The sequence below is a fragment of the Grus americana genome, chromosome 9 (assembly GCF_028858705.1).
Source record: "Grus americana isolate bGruAme1 chromosome 9, bGruAme1.mat, whole genome shotgun sequence".
Classification (NCBI taxonomy): domain Eukaryota; kingdom Metazoa; phylum Chordata; class Aves; order Gruiformes; family Gruidae; genus Grus; species Grus americana.
The window spans coordinates 23,707,017-23,723,547 of record NC_072860.1 but is presented as its reverse complement, the minus strand read 5'-3'; the positions used below and the strand labels follow the sequence as shown (position 1 = coordinate 23,723,547).

Genomic DNA, 16,531 nt, shown 5'->3' with positions numbered 1-16,531 from the left:
TACAGCAGACAGGACTCCAAACTATTACAATTCCCAAATTAAACCAAAGATACCCGCCTTCCTGAGTATGAGCACGTCACTGTTCTCAGGGCTGCTGTTATACACCAGGGGCTGCAGGCAAATGACTTTGGCTTACTTACATACTTCTGAGCAGCTGGTATTTCCCAACATCCTGATTTTCCTTGCATAATAAGACCCAAGGACACTGAACAACTCAGTATAAACAAGGGCAACATTTGCATTGTCCTGAAAACTGAAAGTTTCTGCATGGTAACCAATACAATCCACAAGCACTGAAGGGTACAGCTCTGACTGGCAGAAGGACTACCTGCTTATCTGAGAAATAACTTGTGTAACCTGCTCTGTTTCTTCCATTGTTAAATGTCTTATTATTTTCTTTGGACTTGCTGATTCAGTTTTTTACAACAGAAAAGTTGTTGCTGTCTACTTACAGCATGACTCCACGAGATCACATGAGAAAAATGTCTATCCTGGGGGAACAAGGAGCACTGGAAGAAAAGCACTTATACCGATTAGCAAGTGGCATGGCAGCAGGAGGTAAGCAGCAAGAAACCTAACTGTCCATTTGTTCGTAGGATTGCCAGTAGCTATACAACACACAAGAAACAGCCAGCAACAGGTTTAATGTCTTTAAAAGGTATCTCAAATTTGTCTTAGCAGTAACTGGAGAAACACTTATCTTAAGGTAATTAGAAGTCAACATGGGGGATTCTTAGCATTTGGAATTTGATCAAGAGATGCTAAGCATCTGGGAGAAGAGTCAATGTCATACAGGAACTCAGCAACAAATGCCATAGCTGGGCATTACAAGGTTCTGGCTCACCACTGCAGGCTCTTCTTTCTAGAGCTGCTGTCTCATGACAAAGCAGGTTCCAGCTAATAAGATTTTTCTAAAAATAAAACTATATTAGAAATTAAAACTCTCTCAAGCAGGGAACTTAACATTCATAGCTATTCTCTTGTGTTTCATAGTGATATATGAATTACTGTTAATTGTAAATTATCCTTTTGTATACTTGACTGTGCACATCCTGTTTATTTTTACTGCAGTTTGATTGTATAAATCTACATTATTTAAACAAAGTGATTAAGGTGGCAGTGGCAACATCATCTTTTTTAGTTACTGCTATTAAAAAAAGAAGTGTGATTTGCTAACTCACAATAAAATGCTGTCACTATAGAAAAAAAATATTTTTTCTGGTAAAGCTATAGTGCAAACAGAACCACTAATTTACTACATTGACAACAGAACTGTATATGCTTTGTGTCAGAACTGCGGCAGCGGCAAGAGATGCTAATGAGAAATCAGTTGATGGCAGTAAACCCTCAGCTAATGGGTGCAGGCCAGCAGAGAATGCAGGCGATTCCCTCCCAGTTTGAGCCTCGACTGGTAGACAGGTATTTTGCACCCTTGCTCTATTACAATACTGCAGTTAAAGAATAACTGTGCATGTGCTGTACCTGAGTATATAAAGATCTTAGATTATTCTTAAGTAAACAATGCCCTTTACGTATCTGTATGTATTTTTTGCCTCTCAGAGATCTGTTACCTTCAACTGAAATGATGGCATCAGCTGACCCAAGACAAATCCACATAACATCCCACCTTGGACCCACAGTCCCACCGCACGCAAACATGCCAAACATATTGTCCAACCGTGTATACCCAGGCTCAGGTAATGAAGCATTGTCTGCATCCTGAAAAGTGATAGCGTGTAAATGAGAAAGCAAACTGCATCTACTAGCTAGATTTTCATAGGTTTATCGGTAGTGTCAATAACAGTTTATTTTCTTTGGAAAACCAGTCCCACTAAAAGGTGGCAGTCTGCCTACCAGGGATTCTAAACTGTGCCAGTTTAAGTCCAAACACATCCAATTTAGCTTTTGTTAAACACACTGTTTTCAAAATAATTTGCATGTTTGTGTTCTCTCCTTTTCCTTTTATATTGTCCAAGCATTTTCACACCTAAACAGAAGGCTGTAGCTAAAACTAACAAGTCCAATCAACAACACTTTTTGCTACCTTTAACTCTTGCTCATGTATGAGCATTGGCTGTTTTAAAATACAACTTTACTGGTTGTATTCTTTCATCATAACATCACATGCCATTTTACTTGTGTAGGGCAACTACAAGTCCTTTTAATAAATGCTCAAAATTACAGGGCACAGCTCTAGGGAGAAGGCTGGATATCACAGCATGGCAATGCAACTGTGGCACCCATGTTATGCTACACATAAATTTACACATCACTTTATATAAAGAGGTCATATCTTAAGATTCCTTCTTTAAGATGAATGAATAAATTCTCAACGCCACATAGATCTATAAACAGGAATTTCTGGCTTCAGCTTTTTTTCCCCTCTCCCAATGTGGATCTCAAATGAGAGATTCCCTCGAGGAAATGTCATTTAAAATTACATGGCATCTAGGCTGAAAACAATCTTAAAGGAGCAGGTTTGCTTTGCTTAACTGTTGGTTAGAATCATAGAATCATTTAGGTTGGAAAAAAGCTTTAAGATCATCAAGTCCAACACTTAACATAATACTGCCAAGTCCAAAATAGAAAAAGAACAGGAGAGAAAGCATTTTTTTGTTATTGTTATTTTATGAGCAGCTACATGTATGTTAAAGATGTAAGTAACCAAATAAAACCATCCTTGCTGTCTCTTTCCTTTATGGGTAACAGCAAGTGCACCTAACTACAGATCTGATCCTGCAAACATCTGATGCAGAACTTCATGTTTCTACTACATATTCCCACCCAAGCAATGAACACAAACAGGATTTATCTTGAAGTCATATCAGCTTCCTGGCAAAGCACATAGTTCAAGTCTTACAAAGCTTTTTAAAGCATCTCTGCATTGCTCTGGGGTTCGTGCATTTGCTTGAGGAAATAAGTGAATTTTAAGGATTTTTTTTTTTTCCCCTCCCTTTAAGGATATGGCTTTCTGCAACCAGAATCCATGGAAGCTGTGGCCAGAAGACAGGAACTGGTTCAAAAGCAAAATATTGCCAGGTAATCAACAGTAAGCTTTGCTCTGAGGTTCATGCCAGGATTAGGACAGCAAAGGCAGCTAGAAATTATTAAGTCACAAAATTTTTTGAGGGCTTTTATTTACAGTGATTGAGATACTTTTCCAAGTCACCCAGAGAAGCAGAAGGCCCTTGATTATCTCTTAAGGTCTGAAGCTACTGAACTTTCTGCTTGCCCCTATTCTGCTTTTAGCCTTAAAATGATATAAGAAAAAGAAACAAAGCACTCAGCTTGGTTAAAGAAACAAACAAGCTACAAACTTCAGTTCCAGCCCTTGAGCTCTGGATCCAAACACCCTGACATTACAAAAAGTCAGAAAGAAATTCAGACTTCACAGCTGTGTACTGTCACACACAACACTTTAAGCCACTACAGCTGGGCCCTTGGGATGATTAACTACCTCTCCACTCTGCTAGGGTGGGGAGCTTTCCTAGTTTAACCAAGCAGTCTGAATGTCAGAGTGACCATAGAGAGTCTGGTTATTTGTACCGGTTTCAGTGTAATCAGTAGCTGGTTAAGTAACCACCAGTGCCCTCCCTTACAGCCACACCATTTCCATAGAGGAACTCTAACCTCAACCACCCCTGCACTGGGCTTCAGTACAGTACTGAATGGCAGCACCTCTCACACAGTAAGACTGAGGGCAAAGAACAGATAAATTCTGAGTAGGCATCTTGAGAGAATTATGACAGAAGTTTTTTGAGCTCTTCAGTCAGCAAAGCTTGATTACTGAACTCCTCCAAGCACAATATGTGCATCAGCAATACATTTCATATAGCTTCACATGGCAAAAACCCAAGCAGAGCCAGCACACATCCCTCAGCCACACCAGAGCTAGTCCCACCTGCTCAGGCTCTTCTTGCAGCCCATCAAACCCAGGAAAACCACAACCTAAAAGAGCTCAGCCTAAATCCATGAGATAACCTTTTATCCCAGTCTTTTGCCATCCTGGTAATTTCCACTAGCTTCACACTGCTTTCTGCAGCACACATCACCTTTAGAGCTGCACTGGTTCCTTCCACCCTTTATAGAAATCAGGTGTTGGCAAACAATCTCCTGTACTTGCTGCAGCTGTGCTGCTGAGCTTGTTCTCCAAGGGAGTCTGCCTCATACCAAAGCTTGGTGATCCCCTGTCTGCTGGTTCTCAGAGGAGCAGTCTGTCTTATCTGGAGGAGTAGTCAGGAATGTAATTCTCTTTGCTGTTTATCTCCACCTCAAGAGCTGTGTGTGAACGATGACAATTGGGCAAGATGTACAAGGACGTGGTACACAGATAAAACATTTCCGTCGGATCTCTGAAAGCAGAAAATGAATGATTCAGAGGTTGTTGCAAAGATGAAAAGAGGGCAGAGAAAAAGCCCTGAATGTTATGGAGTGATCAACTAATTCCTCCTCACAACAATCATCTAAATGGATGCCTTTTGCCCAAACTGTTTCCCTGACAATTTTACATTAATGAGAAGTCTCCTAGGAGTCAGACTCTCTCTGACCTGTTATCCTCATTGCAGTGTTAAGAAAGCTACCTTGGTGCACATTAAAGACTTGGCTGCCCTCACAAGCCCTTTTCCAAAGAAGAATGTGGAAGTCCCACTGAAAGCTCCTCAAAGCAAGTAAGGTAGACTGAACCATTTCTGGTTTGTGTCTGGTAGATTGGCTCACTTCTCCCACCTCTCTGCTCCAGCTGAGGCAGTGGAGCTCTAGGAGCTACAGCTTTCTGTTTGATCACTAGCTTGGCTCCAGAGAAAGCTGATGCCAGCAAAGGTTGGTACAATGGAGACACATACTACCCTTGTATTCTCCATATCTCATTGGTAAGTCCTCCTACATGCTATGCCAGAGGCAGGAAGCTGGCACAGACCCTTGACCATTGGCTTTATCCACCAGGAAGGAGATGAGTTGAACACATACCACAAGGATCTCACCCTTTCACACTCTCAGAGCCATGCTCAGGTGCCAGGCACAATGGAGAGTTACTCGAGAGACTTATTCACATTAGCTTACTCTGAATGTATGCAGGTTCCACAGATAATATAATTCTAGTTCTTTATCACTTACAATATCCCTGTTGTTTTCCAGTTTTCAGTATAATTTTCTGATTGGTAATGTAAATCACTTCTTTTCTTTAGTCTTTGACCCTTATGACCCTGGAGACAATTTTCCAAATCCCAGGTGAGCATAACCACTGTAATAATGCCTGGATTGCCAATATACAAATAACACTTTTTGTCTGAAATATTATCCAGAGACATCACATGGAAGATACATTTTATTTTCCTTTTAGTTTATTATATGTATCTGGCAGCACATTAAATATATAGCCAGGTTTGCCATTCCATCTGCAGTTTGTGACCTCTCACACAGAGCAATATAGAGCAGAGAGAAGGAAAGCAGTACTCTTACCTGTTCAACAGAGTTTTAATCTGCCACTGAAAAAAAGAGGTGATGAAGGAACTGAGCTGTCCTAACTCCTTGTGTTCTTTGTGTCTCTTAGAATGGAAATGGAGATGAGTGCTATTTTTCAGCAAAAAGAAATGGAGAAAGCTCATCGGAAAGGACTACTGGGCCTGGAACCACCTCTCCTTTATCATGGGATGCCAGCAAGTCCCATTGCTTTCCGTGGCAGGCACAGACTACCGGAAGGCCATCTTCCCAGCGACTTATATGTTCATCGTACCACCCTCGATGAAATTCATGGCAACACTATGCTGATGGCAACCAGCCCATACCCTCCAGTCAGCACTTTGCAAAGGGAGAGGGGACGTCGACCAGGGAGAAGAGCTGGAAACCACAAAACTCCAGACTGTGGTGTCAATGGCACAAAGAGCCAAGCTGATGACAAAACCACGGACCCTGCTTCAGCTGCAGCAGATGATGAGAAAGAAGACAAGAAAGAAGCAGAGATGGAGACACCAAACAAACATGAACAAAGCAAAAACCAGACTGAGCCATCCGCAGTTGCTAAAAACTGTAAAGAGTTTGAACAAGGCTTGAGAAAAAACTCTGCTACTCATGAAATTTCTACTGAAACCAACAGCTGCAGCAACACAAATGAGAAGGAATCCAATAGCTCCTGTGCTGCTTTTGAAGACAAGTACATGTACCCTTCTGCAATCCCATTCTCAGCGTTACCATATGGATTTCCAGTACCCAGCAACCCATTGCTACCTTCAGGTTTGTCAAGTCTCCAGATTACAGTTAGAGTAGCATGTTGATATTATTTATTTTTATTGATGTGCTCATGATTTTAAGCAATTTTTTGGTATGATAGAGTCATGGCAACTAAATGTAGAATTCATATGCTGCAAACAGCAATAACTTGGTAAATCCAAGTCAGCAAAGATAAAGCGTGTTTTTCCCTACCTGCAAACTGTGCTGCTTGCAGGCATAATGGAGGTTTCAGCATCTTAGGTAGCAGTGCTTTACTTTGCAAGACAATGCAATTGCACAGCAAAAAGTCACAAAGCAGCCTCCTAACTGTTTCAATGCTCTGTGCCACGCACTATACCACTGCCGGATGTCATCCTGTGTTTACATCAGTCCATGGGGACAACACACTTGTCACTCCTAAGCTGTCTAGTTAGCAAGACTCTGAGGTTCTCCGCAATTCTGTTCAATGTTACATTCTCTCCTCTCCTTCTGGTGGTCAAGGAGAAACACAGCAGTGTGCAATATACTGATTGTAATCCCTGTGTGTGTCAAACAGGACAAGGAATCCCCTTAGAAGCTGCTCTCATTTAGGAACAAACTTATCCCTGAGACTTGACCTCCCCAAGAACAGAGCATAAGACACAGGCCTCTCCAGGCACTGTGCAAGAATCATTGTTTCTAAAGCTTTGCAGCTCTTGTTAAATGCACCAGTGCCAGGGGATGAGCCCTGCAAAACTTCCCGCTACCAGAAATGAGAACGGGCTGTGGTATTTGTCCAAGATCATCTATCAAAGACATACTGTATCACTGAAAAATATATAATGCGCATTAAGTATTCAGTTCCTGTCTGCAAAAGGAATTTCAATTAAAATAAAATTGCTGAATGAAATTGTGAGCTAGCCTCTTCTGCCCATAGATTTTCTATATGTCCTTCAAACTCACAGTAGGCACCATGGGGTAGCAAAGGCTTCGTTCTATTCTATTAAAATATTAGTCAAGTTAAAATAATAGTAAAGTATAAAGAATCAAAAGCTTTGGATAGCGTACTCATTAGAGGAAATATCACAGTATGATTTCTATGTGTAGTGACTGGTACATACAGCACCAGCAATCAACAAAAAAAGCCACCAAAAGAAAACCCTCCAGAATCAGCTACTACTGACTATCTGGTTATTTTGGTGTCTAGGACTCCTGCATCTGTCTGTGGCTACACACTGTTGATAATATATTAGGTTCTGGAGGAGTGTAAAAATTCTCATGTTAACAATCCTTTCCTATTGATTTGCCAGCAAAGTTCTACAAACATAACATTTGTGTTTCCTCCTCAAAGGAGCACATGGCCTGATCCTGAATGGAGAAGACATTTCTTCCATTGAAGACATTCGCAAATGGACTGTTGATGATGTATACAATTTCATCGTTAGCCTCCCAGGCTGTTCGGATTATGCCCAGGTGATTAAAAACATTCATCATATTTTCAGGTCTTTAGGACCATCTAGATTTAAAGGTCATCAAACAAATGTAAATGTTAGAGGTTAACCAGTTGTCACAAAGTTACAAACATAATTGTAGTTTTCATTGTGCTTCAACATAACCTCTCATGCTCTGAGAGGTTACATGCACTTCTGCTGCAATCTGGAGTCATTGGTCATGACACATACCAACAGCATCAGCAACAAAACAAGAGTATGAGAAAAGTATCTTAATTTTTTCATTCCACATGCCCTGCACAATTTTTATGCAGGTTAAAGCAATTTTGTATTCTTGAGTATTGGTATAACCCATGTACCACCCCTGAGCTCTTATAGGCATCATTCCATTTAAAAAATGAAATATAGAATCATAGAATGATTTAGGTTGGAAAAGACCTTTAATATCATTGAGTCCAACTGTAAACCTAACACTGCCAAGTCCACCATTAAACCACATCCCTAAGCACCACATCTACATGTCTTTTAAATACCTCCAGGGCTGGTGACTCAACCACTTCCTTGGGCAGCCTCTTCCAATGCTTGACAACCCTTTTGGTGAAGAAATGTTTCCTAATATCCAGTATCGTTAGAAATGCAAGCAAAGAGTTTGAAATCCTGTACATTCCTGGTAAAGCCTTAGTAAGATGAACACTATTCTTTCACTGATAGCAGGCTGCTCACTTCCTAAAAAACCCCAAGAACTAAGTAACAATGAAACATTACAAAGTTCCCACTTGCCAAGAACAGGTGGATAAGCTACATGCAAATGTGCTGATATCCACACACCTAAACAAGAGACTTCATGCTGCAGTTAAGAGATAAACATGAAGATAAAAGACTAAAATTATTATTTCCTCCTTTTATTGTCTATGCCTCAGGATTAAGCATAAAAAATAATCAGTGAAGTCTGTTTTAGCACACCATGATGTGTCTTATTGTTTCGTAAGATATTTAAAGACCACGCTATTGATGGAGAAACCCTCCCACTGCTAACAGAGGAACATCTCCTGGATACAATGGGATTAAAACTTGGACCAGCATTAAAAATCCGCTCTCAGGTATGCTCATTAAATTTATGCCAAAATGGCAAGTGACAGAGATGTGAAAGAGTCAAAAGGTAACAGGATGTTTTTTTTCCAAACTAAAATACATTTTTCTCACTGATAAGGTAACTACCATAATGTTAGGAGAAAAGAAATTACTCCAGCATAGTTTGCTTTTGCTTCTCTGCGTGTTACAACAGCATGCAGGGAGACACCAAGGGGAGGTTAGGACTGACAGTACAAGAGATGCTTAAAGTGCAGTCAGGATCAACAACACTGGGGACTAGGCTGAAGCTGGAAATGGTAAAGATGTGTTTAACTAATTCAGTTTCACCCCTCTTTTCCCTTCCAAGCTGGTAAGAACTGCTCTGATACATACTTCCTTTTGCTCCAACCTGGCTTTTAAAACATACCAAGTAGAGGTTTCTACAGCCTTTCTGGGAATGTAATATTACATGTTTCACAGACAGGCTGTCCCTCTATGTTTAAAGTTTTCTGCTCTTAATTTCATCTAGTAGTACCAACTCTCTGTGTGTTCTTATTGTTGCCTGGTTCTTTTCCTTTTCTTTAACCCCTTGCTGTCTCTCACTCTTTTCTCATTAAAACCACCTTCCCTGCTCCTGGCTGGCACTTTGCCTCCCCTGTGTCACATGGGTGCTGCAGCATGTAGTGAGCAAGAGGAGCCTGCTGTCAGGCCCAGCACACTGGGCAGTTTCCCAGGCTGAGTATTGCCAAGCTCCCTCCACAAGAACCTGAGACTAGAAAAATATGAGAGAGGGAAAATGGATGAGATTTTATTTTCACTTTTGCTAACCACTGATAACCCTTTGAGATGGTTGGGATCTCCTGGACATCCCTGGCATTGCTACACAACACTCAGCCTCAATGTTTAATAGCTTTAACACTATCTCAAGAAGCAATTGCTGCAAATGTGCTTTTGCCTTTAAAGGTGTCTCGACGTCTGGGTAATGTGTTCTACATGATGAATCTTCCTTTGTCTGTGCCCCTGCCACCTGCTCCAGGCAAACCCTCAGATCAGCCGTCCGACATGGCCTCCCCTCTGCACTGCAACAGCAGCGGTGATACGCTGGATAGTCCCTGCTCTCAGGACCCAGAAACTTCAAAAGCAGTGGAACAGATTGTTTCAGAAAGCAGGGATAATCCATGTGACACAGCTGGATCTCAGGCTGACTTCCAGATGATCGCTTTCCAGAAAAACTAAGTCCAGGACATAACATGTTTTTAATAATACAGGAACCTCTAGTTGCAAAGTGTTTGAGAAGATAGCTACAGCCTGAAACTTCTATATGACTGGGGCTGAATGAAATAAGCCGCAAATGCAGCATGAGGAAGTGTGGTATCCGAAAGGCATTAAAAAATGCAACTACATGTTAGTGCAATTACTTTCAAGTGCAATTCATTGACAAAAGTACCAGTACAGTTAACAGGTAAATTTAATTTTTCATTAAAGCCCAGCGTAATCACTGAAATCTGTCAGAGACTCAGAGTGCACTGTCTGCCTTACAGTGTGTTCCTTTGGGCTGCTGAGAAACTACAAGGAAAAGTTCCAGCTTCCACACAAAGCTGACTTCTGCTTCCATTACAGAAAATTTATACAGAAAATTTATACAGAATTCATTGGGAGAGTGTGGAATTACCTGCAGAATATAAAGAAATATACCATAGACTCAGCAATTTGAGTTAATTCCATTGTTATGCTAAAACTAAGCCTTTCTAAGTGCCTGGAAAGGGTATACAGGGTATAGACAAGATACACAGATTCAGTCCTGGATGTGAAAATACCTGTGTAACAGCAATTTTAATTATTCCAAGGTATTCTTATCATCTGGGTTTGAATTTGCTTTGGGTGATTGCACAGCTGAGTTTAGGAGGAAGCATCAGCAGACTCCGTCATGAAGACCAGTCACTGGGACAGTAACGTTCCTGCAGGCAGCAGGCTCAAAGCCACCCGGTTCATGCCAACCTCTGCCGCAGCACCCTTCCCCTCAGCTCACCTAGGCAAGTCACAGAAAGCCTTTCACTCAGCAGCACGCTCAGTGTTCTTCATTTTGGAGGAGGCCATCAATTTTAGCCTGAAAGCTCCCTTTTCTCTGCAAAAATATGGTTTCCCCTCACTTCTGCTACTGATGATTCATTACCTCACAGCAAACCGGAACCACAAAATAGAGATTTTAGCTAGGGATAAATCCCCAGCATTTTCTTGTGATTCCTGTGTGAATTATCTTTGCTCCCTCTTTAGGGATTTGGTAGTACACTGGTCTTCCACTTAGGCTTTGGAAGTCAGTATACTTCCACTCTCCTTCTTGCAAGAACACTTCTTTAGTCCAAAGGACACACAAATATTTTTGCTAAAATTAAGTTCTGTAAACTGAAGGTTGATAGATTGCAGACCTGCTGTATATTGCTGCTTTAGATTCTCTCCCCTTAGTTTAGTTTGTGTGGCTTCAAGTACTTAAAAACCAAGAGGTACAATGCTGTTTAGATGGTGAGTGTCTAAGCACACAAGAAGCAGAAGTATTCTCATATTTTAGACTGCGGGCACCTGTTCTTTTACTTTAGCCTGAGATAAATTATTTTATATCTTTGGTATATTTGTGCACTAGATAATATGTGCTTAGATGTTTTCAACAGCAACTTAAGATGTTCATCTTACTATACTGTCCAAGCTTTGCAGCCTTGAGAAGAAGGGCAAATATCTATAGTACTCCTCTTCTGAACTAGCAAAGTCTTTCTGTAAAAGGAGTAGAGCCTGATTCTGCTTTCACTGAAAACTGCCACTGCCACCACTTATGGTAGTATTTGCAAATACTGTAAGTGGGGTATATGAATTTAGGGTTAATTGATAAAATCCAGTAAGGCTCAATGCAAAAGTGTGGTATGCTATGCAGCAAAATACTCCAAAGTTGCAGGCAGACCCTGCAGTAATACCCTCCTAAGTGAAGTGCTGACCTTTACATCTGCAATATGGTGAAATAATGGGAGTCTTTCCCAAGAGTTTGGATCATGTCTTATGCATCATCTCTGTGTATTTTTCATATAAGGAACAATTTACTGAATACTCAATAGTGTTAAAAAAGGGCGAAATTATAACCTGAAGCTGGAAAGTTTAAATATAACTCCATAAGAGTGTTTAAAAGATGTACAACAGCAATATTAATCTTGGACTGGCAATTAGTTTGCTGTTCACTTTGTCTCAATTAATTTCAAAAAGTGTTAATCTGTTCTCTTCATTAGTTTTCTACATTTTTTCATGGCTTTAAAACTTAGCAAGGCAGCTTGGAGAGTTTTATGTTGAATTTGGTAATGTAAATGTTAACTTTTTCAGATTTTGGATGAAGCACAATTGTCAATTTAAAAAATCATATTCTGTTTGAAAAACTTTGTCCTGTTATTTTAACGTATAACATCTCAGATTAGTTATACCAGAAAAATGTTTTACTTTTAGAGTTGATTTAACTATTGTGATTTTTTTGATGTAGACTGTTCATATACCATGAAGGGAAAAAGAAAATATTTTTATATAGAAAAAATGCTTGTTAAATTTTTAAAAAAAAAGAGGGACACCAATCCTGTTTAGCGTCTGAAACAATTTCTAACTTATTTTTTTTGTACAATTGATGATCACGTTGACTATGTCACTTATCTAATTAAACACAGTTAATAAATCGGTTTTCAATTTCATCCTACCTCCTCATTGCATGAAATATTTGACTTAGCCCACATGAGACCTCTTCCACCCTAGAAGAGGAATCTCTGATACGTTTCCAGGTCAATGAGGCCACGAGATGTCGCTGCAAAGCTGCAAGAGGTTATCTACTACCCCTCTAAAGTGAAATGCGCAACGCTTCAAGTACAGGTGGCCTATTAAGGGCAAGGACACGAAGATACTGAACTTGTTTTTTCTATAGTAACAGCAGACTTGAAATCCCATGTGCTAAGGAAGATTGAAATCTGGTTCTGAAGAGGGTGACTATCTTTGTAAATGGCTCAGACGTGAACAACGCCAAAAGCAGAGAAAGCTGGGATGCAAACTTTGCAGTCTGGTACTACTTCTGCAATTTAAAAAAAGCCCCATATGATCCTTTACACATACTGAGCTCTTCTTCCCAAAACGACAAAAAGAATGACTTCACGGCTTCCTGTACTGGGGGGGAAGATGTGCTGGAGCAACCAAAATGCAGTAAGGCGTGGACTGCATACAGCCGTGGAGTGAAATAGGAAGGAAAGGCATTTACCTAAACAGACATAATCGATTCTATTTCTAATGAAGGAAATACCACTGGTAATGAATGTTTCCTCTCCTACAAACACTTCAGAGAGAATGAAAAAAAAAACCAAAAAAGTGTCTTTAAAAAAGACACAGAATCAGTGTACAGACCCATATTTTCAGATTTTGATGTGTTTTCAGGAATTATGTTTATATGTAAACATTGAGGCCTTACTGATTCTCAGCAGCTACATATCCTCTTTTGACTTGTAATGCTTATTCCAGCTGCAAAGGGGTGTAGCTAGCAATCACGAGTACGTAAGAAAGCCAGCAGAACTGTGCTAGTTAATGATTTTCTGATGCCTAAGCCACCATTGCATTCACTTTTTCTGCTATGGCACTAAAATCACAATGCGATGCAGATAATGTATTTTAATACATGTGGCATCATTAGAAATATTTCATTTAACATCTAATTCTGTGTTAGTCTGTAATAGTGATGCAGTTAATGAAGATAATTAGTTTTATGAGATGATGTAGAAGTATCTGATTTTGTCTGTATCTACACTGAATGCGTAGGCTCCTAGGGACAGGGACTTCCATTTCTTTTTCTTTCTATAGGGCCAAGGTTAAAGACAAGATAAATAAAAAGGTATAGCAAACATATAACAAAATGGTTCTGTACTATAAATAATAGATTTAGGAAAATTCTGAAAGGGAAGAAATGGCTTGTCCTTCCTACCACAACCTGTGTTTCTGACCTCATGATTGCTGCATATGATGATAATGTGGAACACATATTCATATGGACCTAAACAGATAATTCTCTGCTCAATTCCCCAGGTGAAAAATCTCTAAAAGTGCTATGAATATACAGAAGTTAGGCAGAACTCCCACCTGGTCCGAGTCAGGCAGTCATTCTAATCAAGTCCACAAAAACAAGAACAGGCAGCTAGGTCCACAAGGCGATGGTATTTCAAACTGACTCACATCCACGTCACCAGCCACTTTATAAAACTTAGTATTTGAAGACCTTATACAATTGTGAATCCTCCACAAAATAGTTTTCAGAATACTAATTTATCCTTTGAGTGTGACAGAAAAAATAATTACCTCCAGTTTTAAAAATGACCTCTATTTTTATTTCTAAGTAGAAATTTCTCATATTTTAGACTTTCCAAATATGCTAATAGAATGTTGATTGGTTGTGTATGTTTTGAGTCACCTTCAACATCAGACATTTCACAGAAAAGCACCCAAAACTAGATACAGCTCGTTTTGGTACCTTGCTCTGACAATGGCATAATAAGCATCCTATCTAAGCCCTTTATTGTTCACTGGAAAAGAACAAGTTAGCTCTATGAGGCTGGATGTTTATCAGGGTTCTGCTACCCATGAAGCTTGGTTTTGACTAAGCCCTTCATGCTACAATAAATAGCTATAGCTATATTGCTATTGCAATTTCTGTATAATAAGAATACATCTCATGGTAAGGGAAAAACTCCCTTTTTTTTGGGGGGGGGGGATGCTTTCTGCCTTTGCATTTGCATGTCTCTTCTTTCTTTGGGAAGGCTTTGCTCCTACTGTCACCTATATCGAGGCCGCAATAATTATTCTGTTAACTTGGCCTTTATGCAGTCCTTTCCTTTGTCCCATTGCCAAGGTTACCGAAGTCTGTATTCTGCCAGGCAGATATTAGTTCTGCTACTATCCACACATTATTCTTGAACCAACAATTTCCCTGTTGGTGAGGATGCAAAGTTGTTTACGTAGACTGTAGAAAAGAGGAACCTATTGTCCGTGTTGTATAGAGAATGACACAGAACATTTTTCTACAGTACAACAAAGACATGAATAGATGTTTTGCTTTATCAAAATTTAAGAACACATATATGTGGCATCAGTGTGTGTGAATTACTGAAATAAAAATCAATCAATCAACCAAAACAGCAAACAGAAAAAGCACTGCTGACCAAGGGGAAAAAAGAAAGCATCAAGCCAATCTGGTTTCCATCTTTGCTGATTACCTTTTAGCTACAGGGTTCAACCAGCTCTGCTAGAGAGAAGTGTGGCTCAGTCTGTGATTCACGGGCTTCCAGCAGTCTGTAAACAGTCTGCATTGAAAGGTGGGCTGTAAAGCAATCAGCAGCTTCTGGTTGAATCTGTTAATTGGAGAGATGTAAACTCAAGAATCACAGTTTTATATAACAAATATTTTAAACTCAAACACACTTGTAGTCATAGCAACAAATTTACAATTTTATAAAATAATAACAATTTGGTTTTCCTAATGCTATATCCCTAAATATTACCATTCTTCTCCCCTCCTGCCACCGCCAAAAAATAGAGATACAAGAAAGCCTTTTTTAATTTTTTTTCCCCCAAAACCTCAGCTGGTTCTTAAAAAAACCCAACGGATTGATGCATTTTCCATTTAACATATTTATGTGTCCAGGTACATCCCCACTGACTCCAGCACAGTCTGCTGGACGAGCAGAATTGACGGTGGTCTTTAGGAAGAGCTATATGCCACTCCGCATCAGGAGAGTCATGTCCTTATTAGGGTTCACCAGTTCCTGCTAAAATAAAAATGTATTCTTGCAATGAGCAAAGCTGGTATTTGAAATAGATGAAATTCATTACAGAAGAACCATAATCAGGGGAAATTCATTCTTAGTTCAACTATGTTTTTGTAAGTTATATGTATCAAATAATTCTGAGTTGTATAGAAATGAAAAGGAACTTGCAAGAGTGGAAGTATTTAAGAAGCTTCTTGGTGAAAGATAATTCTGGAGATTTGTCTAATGAATCTTTGTTGTTCTGCTAAATTAAAAGCTAAGTGGCTAACTAAATATTTATAAGCTTCTGAGATGGAAGTGACTCAGGATCTGTCTACACTGGAGTGTGCTTCTGAATAATGACTCATGTATTTGTGGGTGGATTTTAGCTAAACCTGCCTTGAAAGTTGCTGTACAGTACAAGGCCCATAGTCCTTACATTTTGAACCCATATTCAGTGCTGCAGCTGACTGGATGAAATGGGAGGTCACTCCAGAGCCTGCAGCATGCTACCATCTGTGGATGATCTAGGAAATGGCTCCTAACATATTGCTGGGGAATTTGCCTACCCTCCTTGGATCCCTCTATGGAAGCTCTTTCCTTCCTTCCTACCTTCCCTCCTGCCTGTCAACATAATAGTTGAGGTAATTGTGATTTGTGTTTTCCCCTCTATTTCCCCAAAGCCAGAAGGATTAACCATGGGTCAGTGGGTAAGGTTGTTACAAGTGAATGGCTTGTTCAGCAGAACAGACACTTGTTCAGACTTCTAGTGTCACTTCAGTTTCTGTATTGCAGATGGCAGCGTGACTCTAGAGATAATTCATGACATGCTTGCCAGTAATTCAGTTGCCAATGTGTAGCCTTGCACTTCTGGTGTATATTAACTATGCCATAGTGGTAATGCCACATCATCTTATGGATCCAGGATGACTGATGCTGAGCCCAAAACAATGAGATTACCAACAGCAAAAATGCTGATAAATTGCCAGGAATAAGTGAATATAAGGGTATAAGAAAATATGTACC

At 39.8% G+C, this 16,531-nt stretch overlaps 1 protein-coding gene across 1 annotated transcript; it reads left to right on the top strand.

Annotated features, from left to right (window-relative positions):
• Positions 1–455: 455 nt before the first annotated feature.
• On the top strand, positions 456–9,941 carry SAMD7 (sterile alpha motif domain containing 7). The gene is made up of 8 exons (XM_054835822.1): positions 456–558; positions 1,293–1,419; positions 1,561–1,697; positions 2,961–3,039; positions 5,549–6,228; positions 7,535–7,656; positions 8,624–8,734; positions 9,669–9,941. The coding sequence occupies exons 1-8, from the start codon at positions 456–458 to the stop codon at positions 9,939–9,941; spliced, it is 1,632 nt and encodes a 543-aa protein (XP_054691797.1).
• Positions 9,942–16,531: the final 6,590 nt, after the last annotated feature.

Bases quoted from the DNA above. Each gene is read 5' to 3' on its own strand.
- SAMD7 (XM_054835822.1), top strand. From the start codon at position 456: ATGACTCCACGAGATCACATGAGAAAAATGTCTATCCTGGGGGAACAA. The intron at 559-1,292 runs GTAAGCAGCAAG...GCTTTGTGTCAG, and splicing joins AAGTGGCATGGCAGCAGGAG to AACTGCGGCAGCGGCAAGAG. The intron at 1,698-2,960 runs GTAATGAAGCAT...CCTCCCTTTAAG, and splicing joins CCGTGTATACCCAGGCTCAG to GATATGGCTTTCTGCAACCA.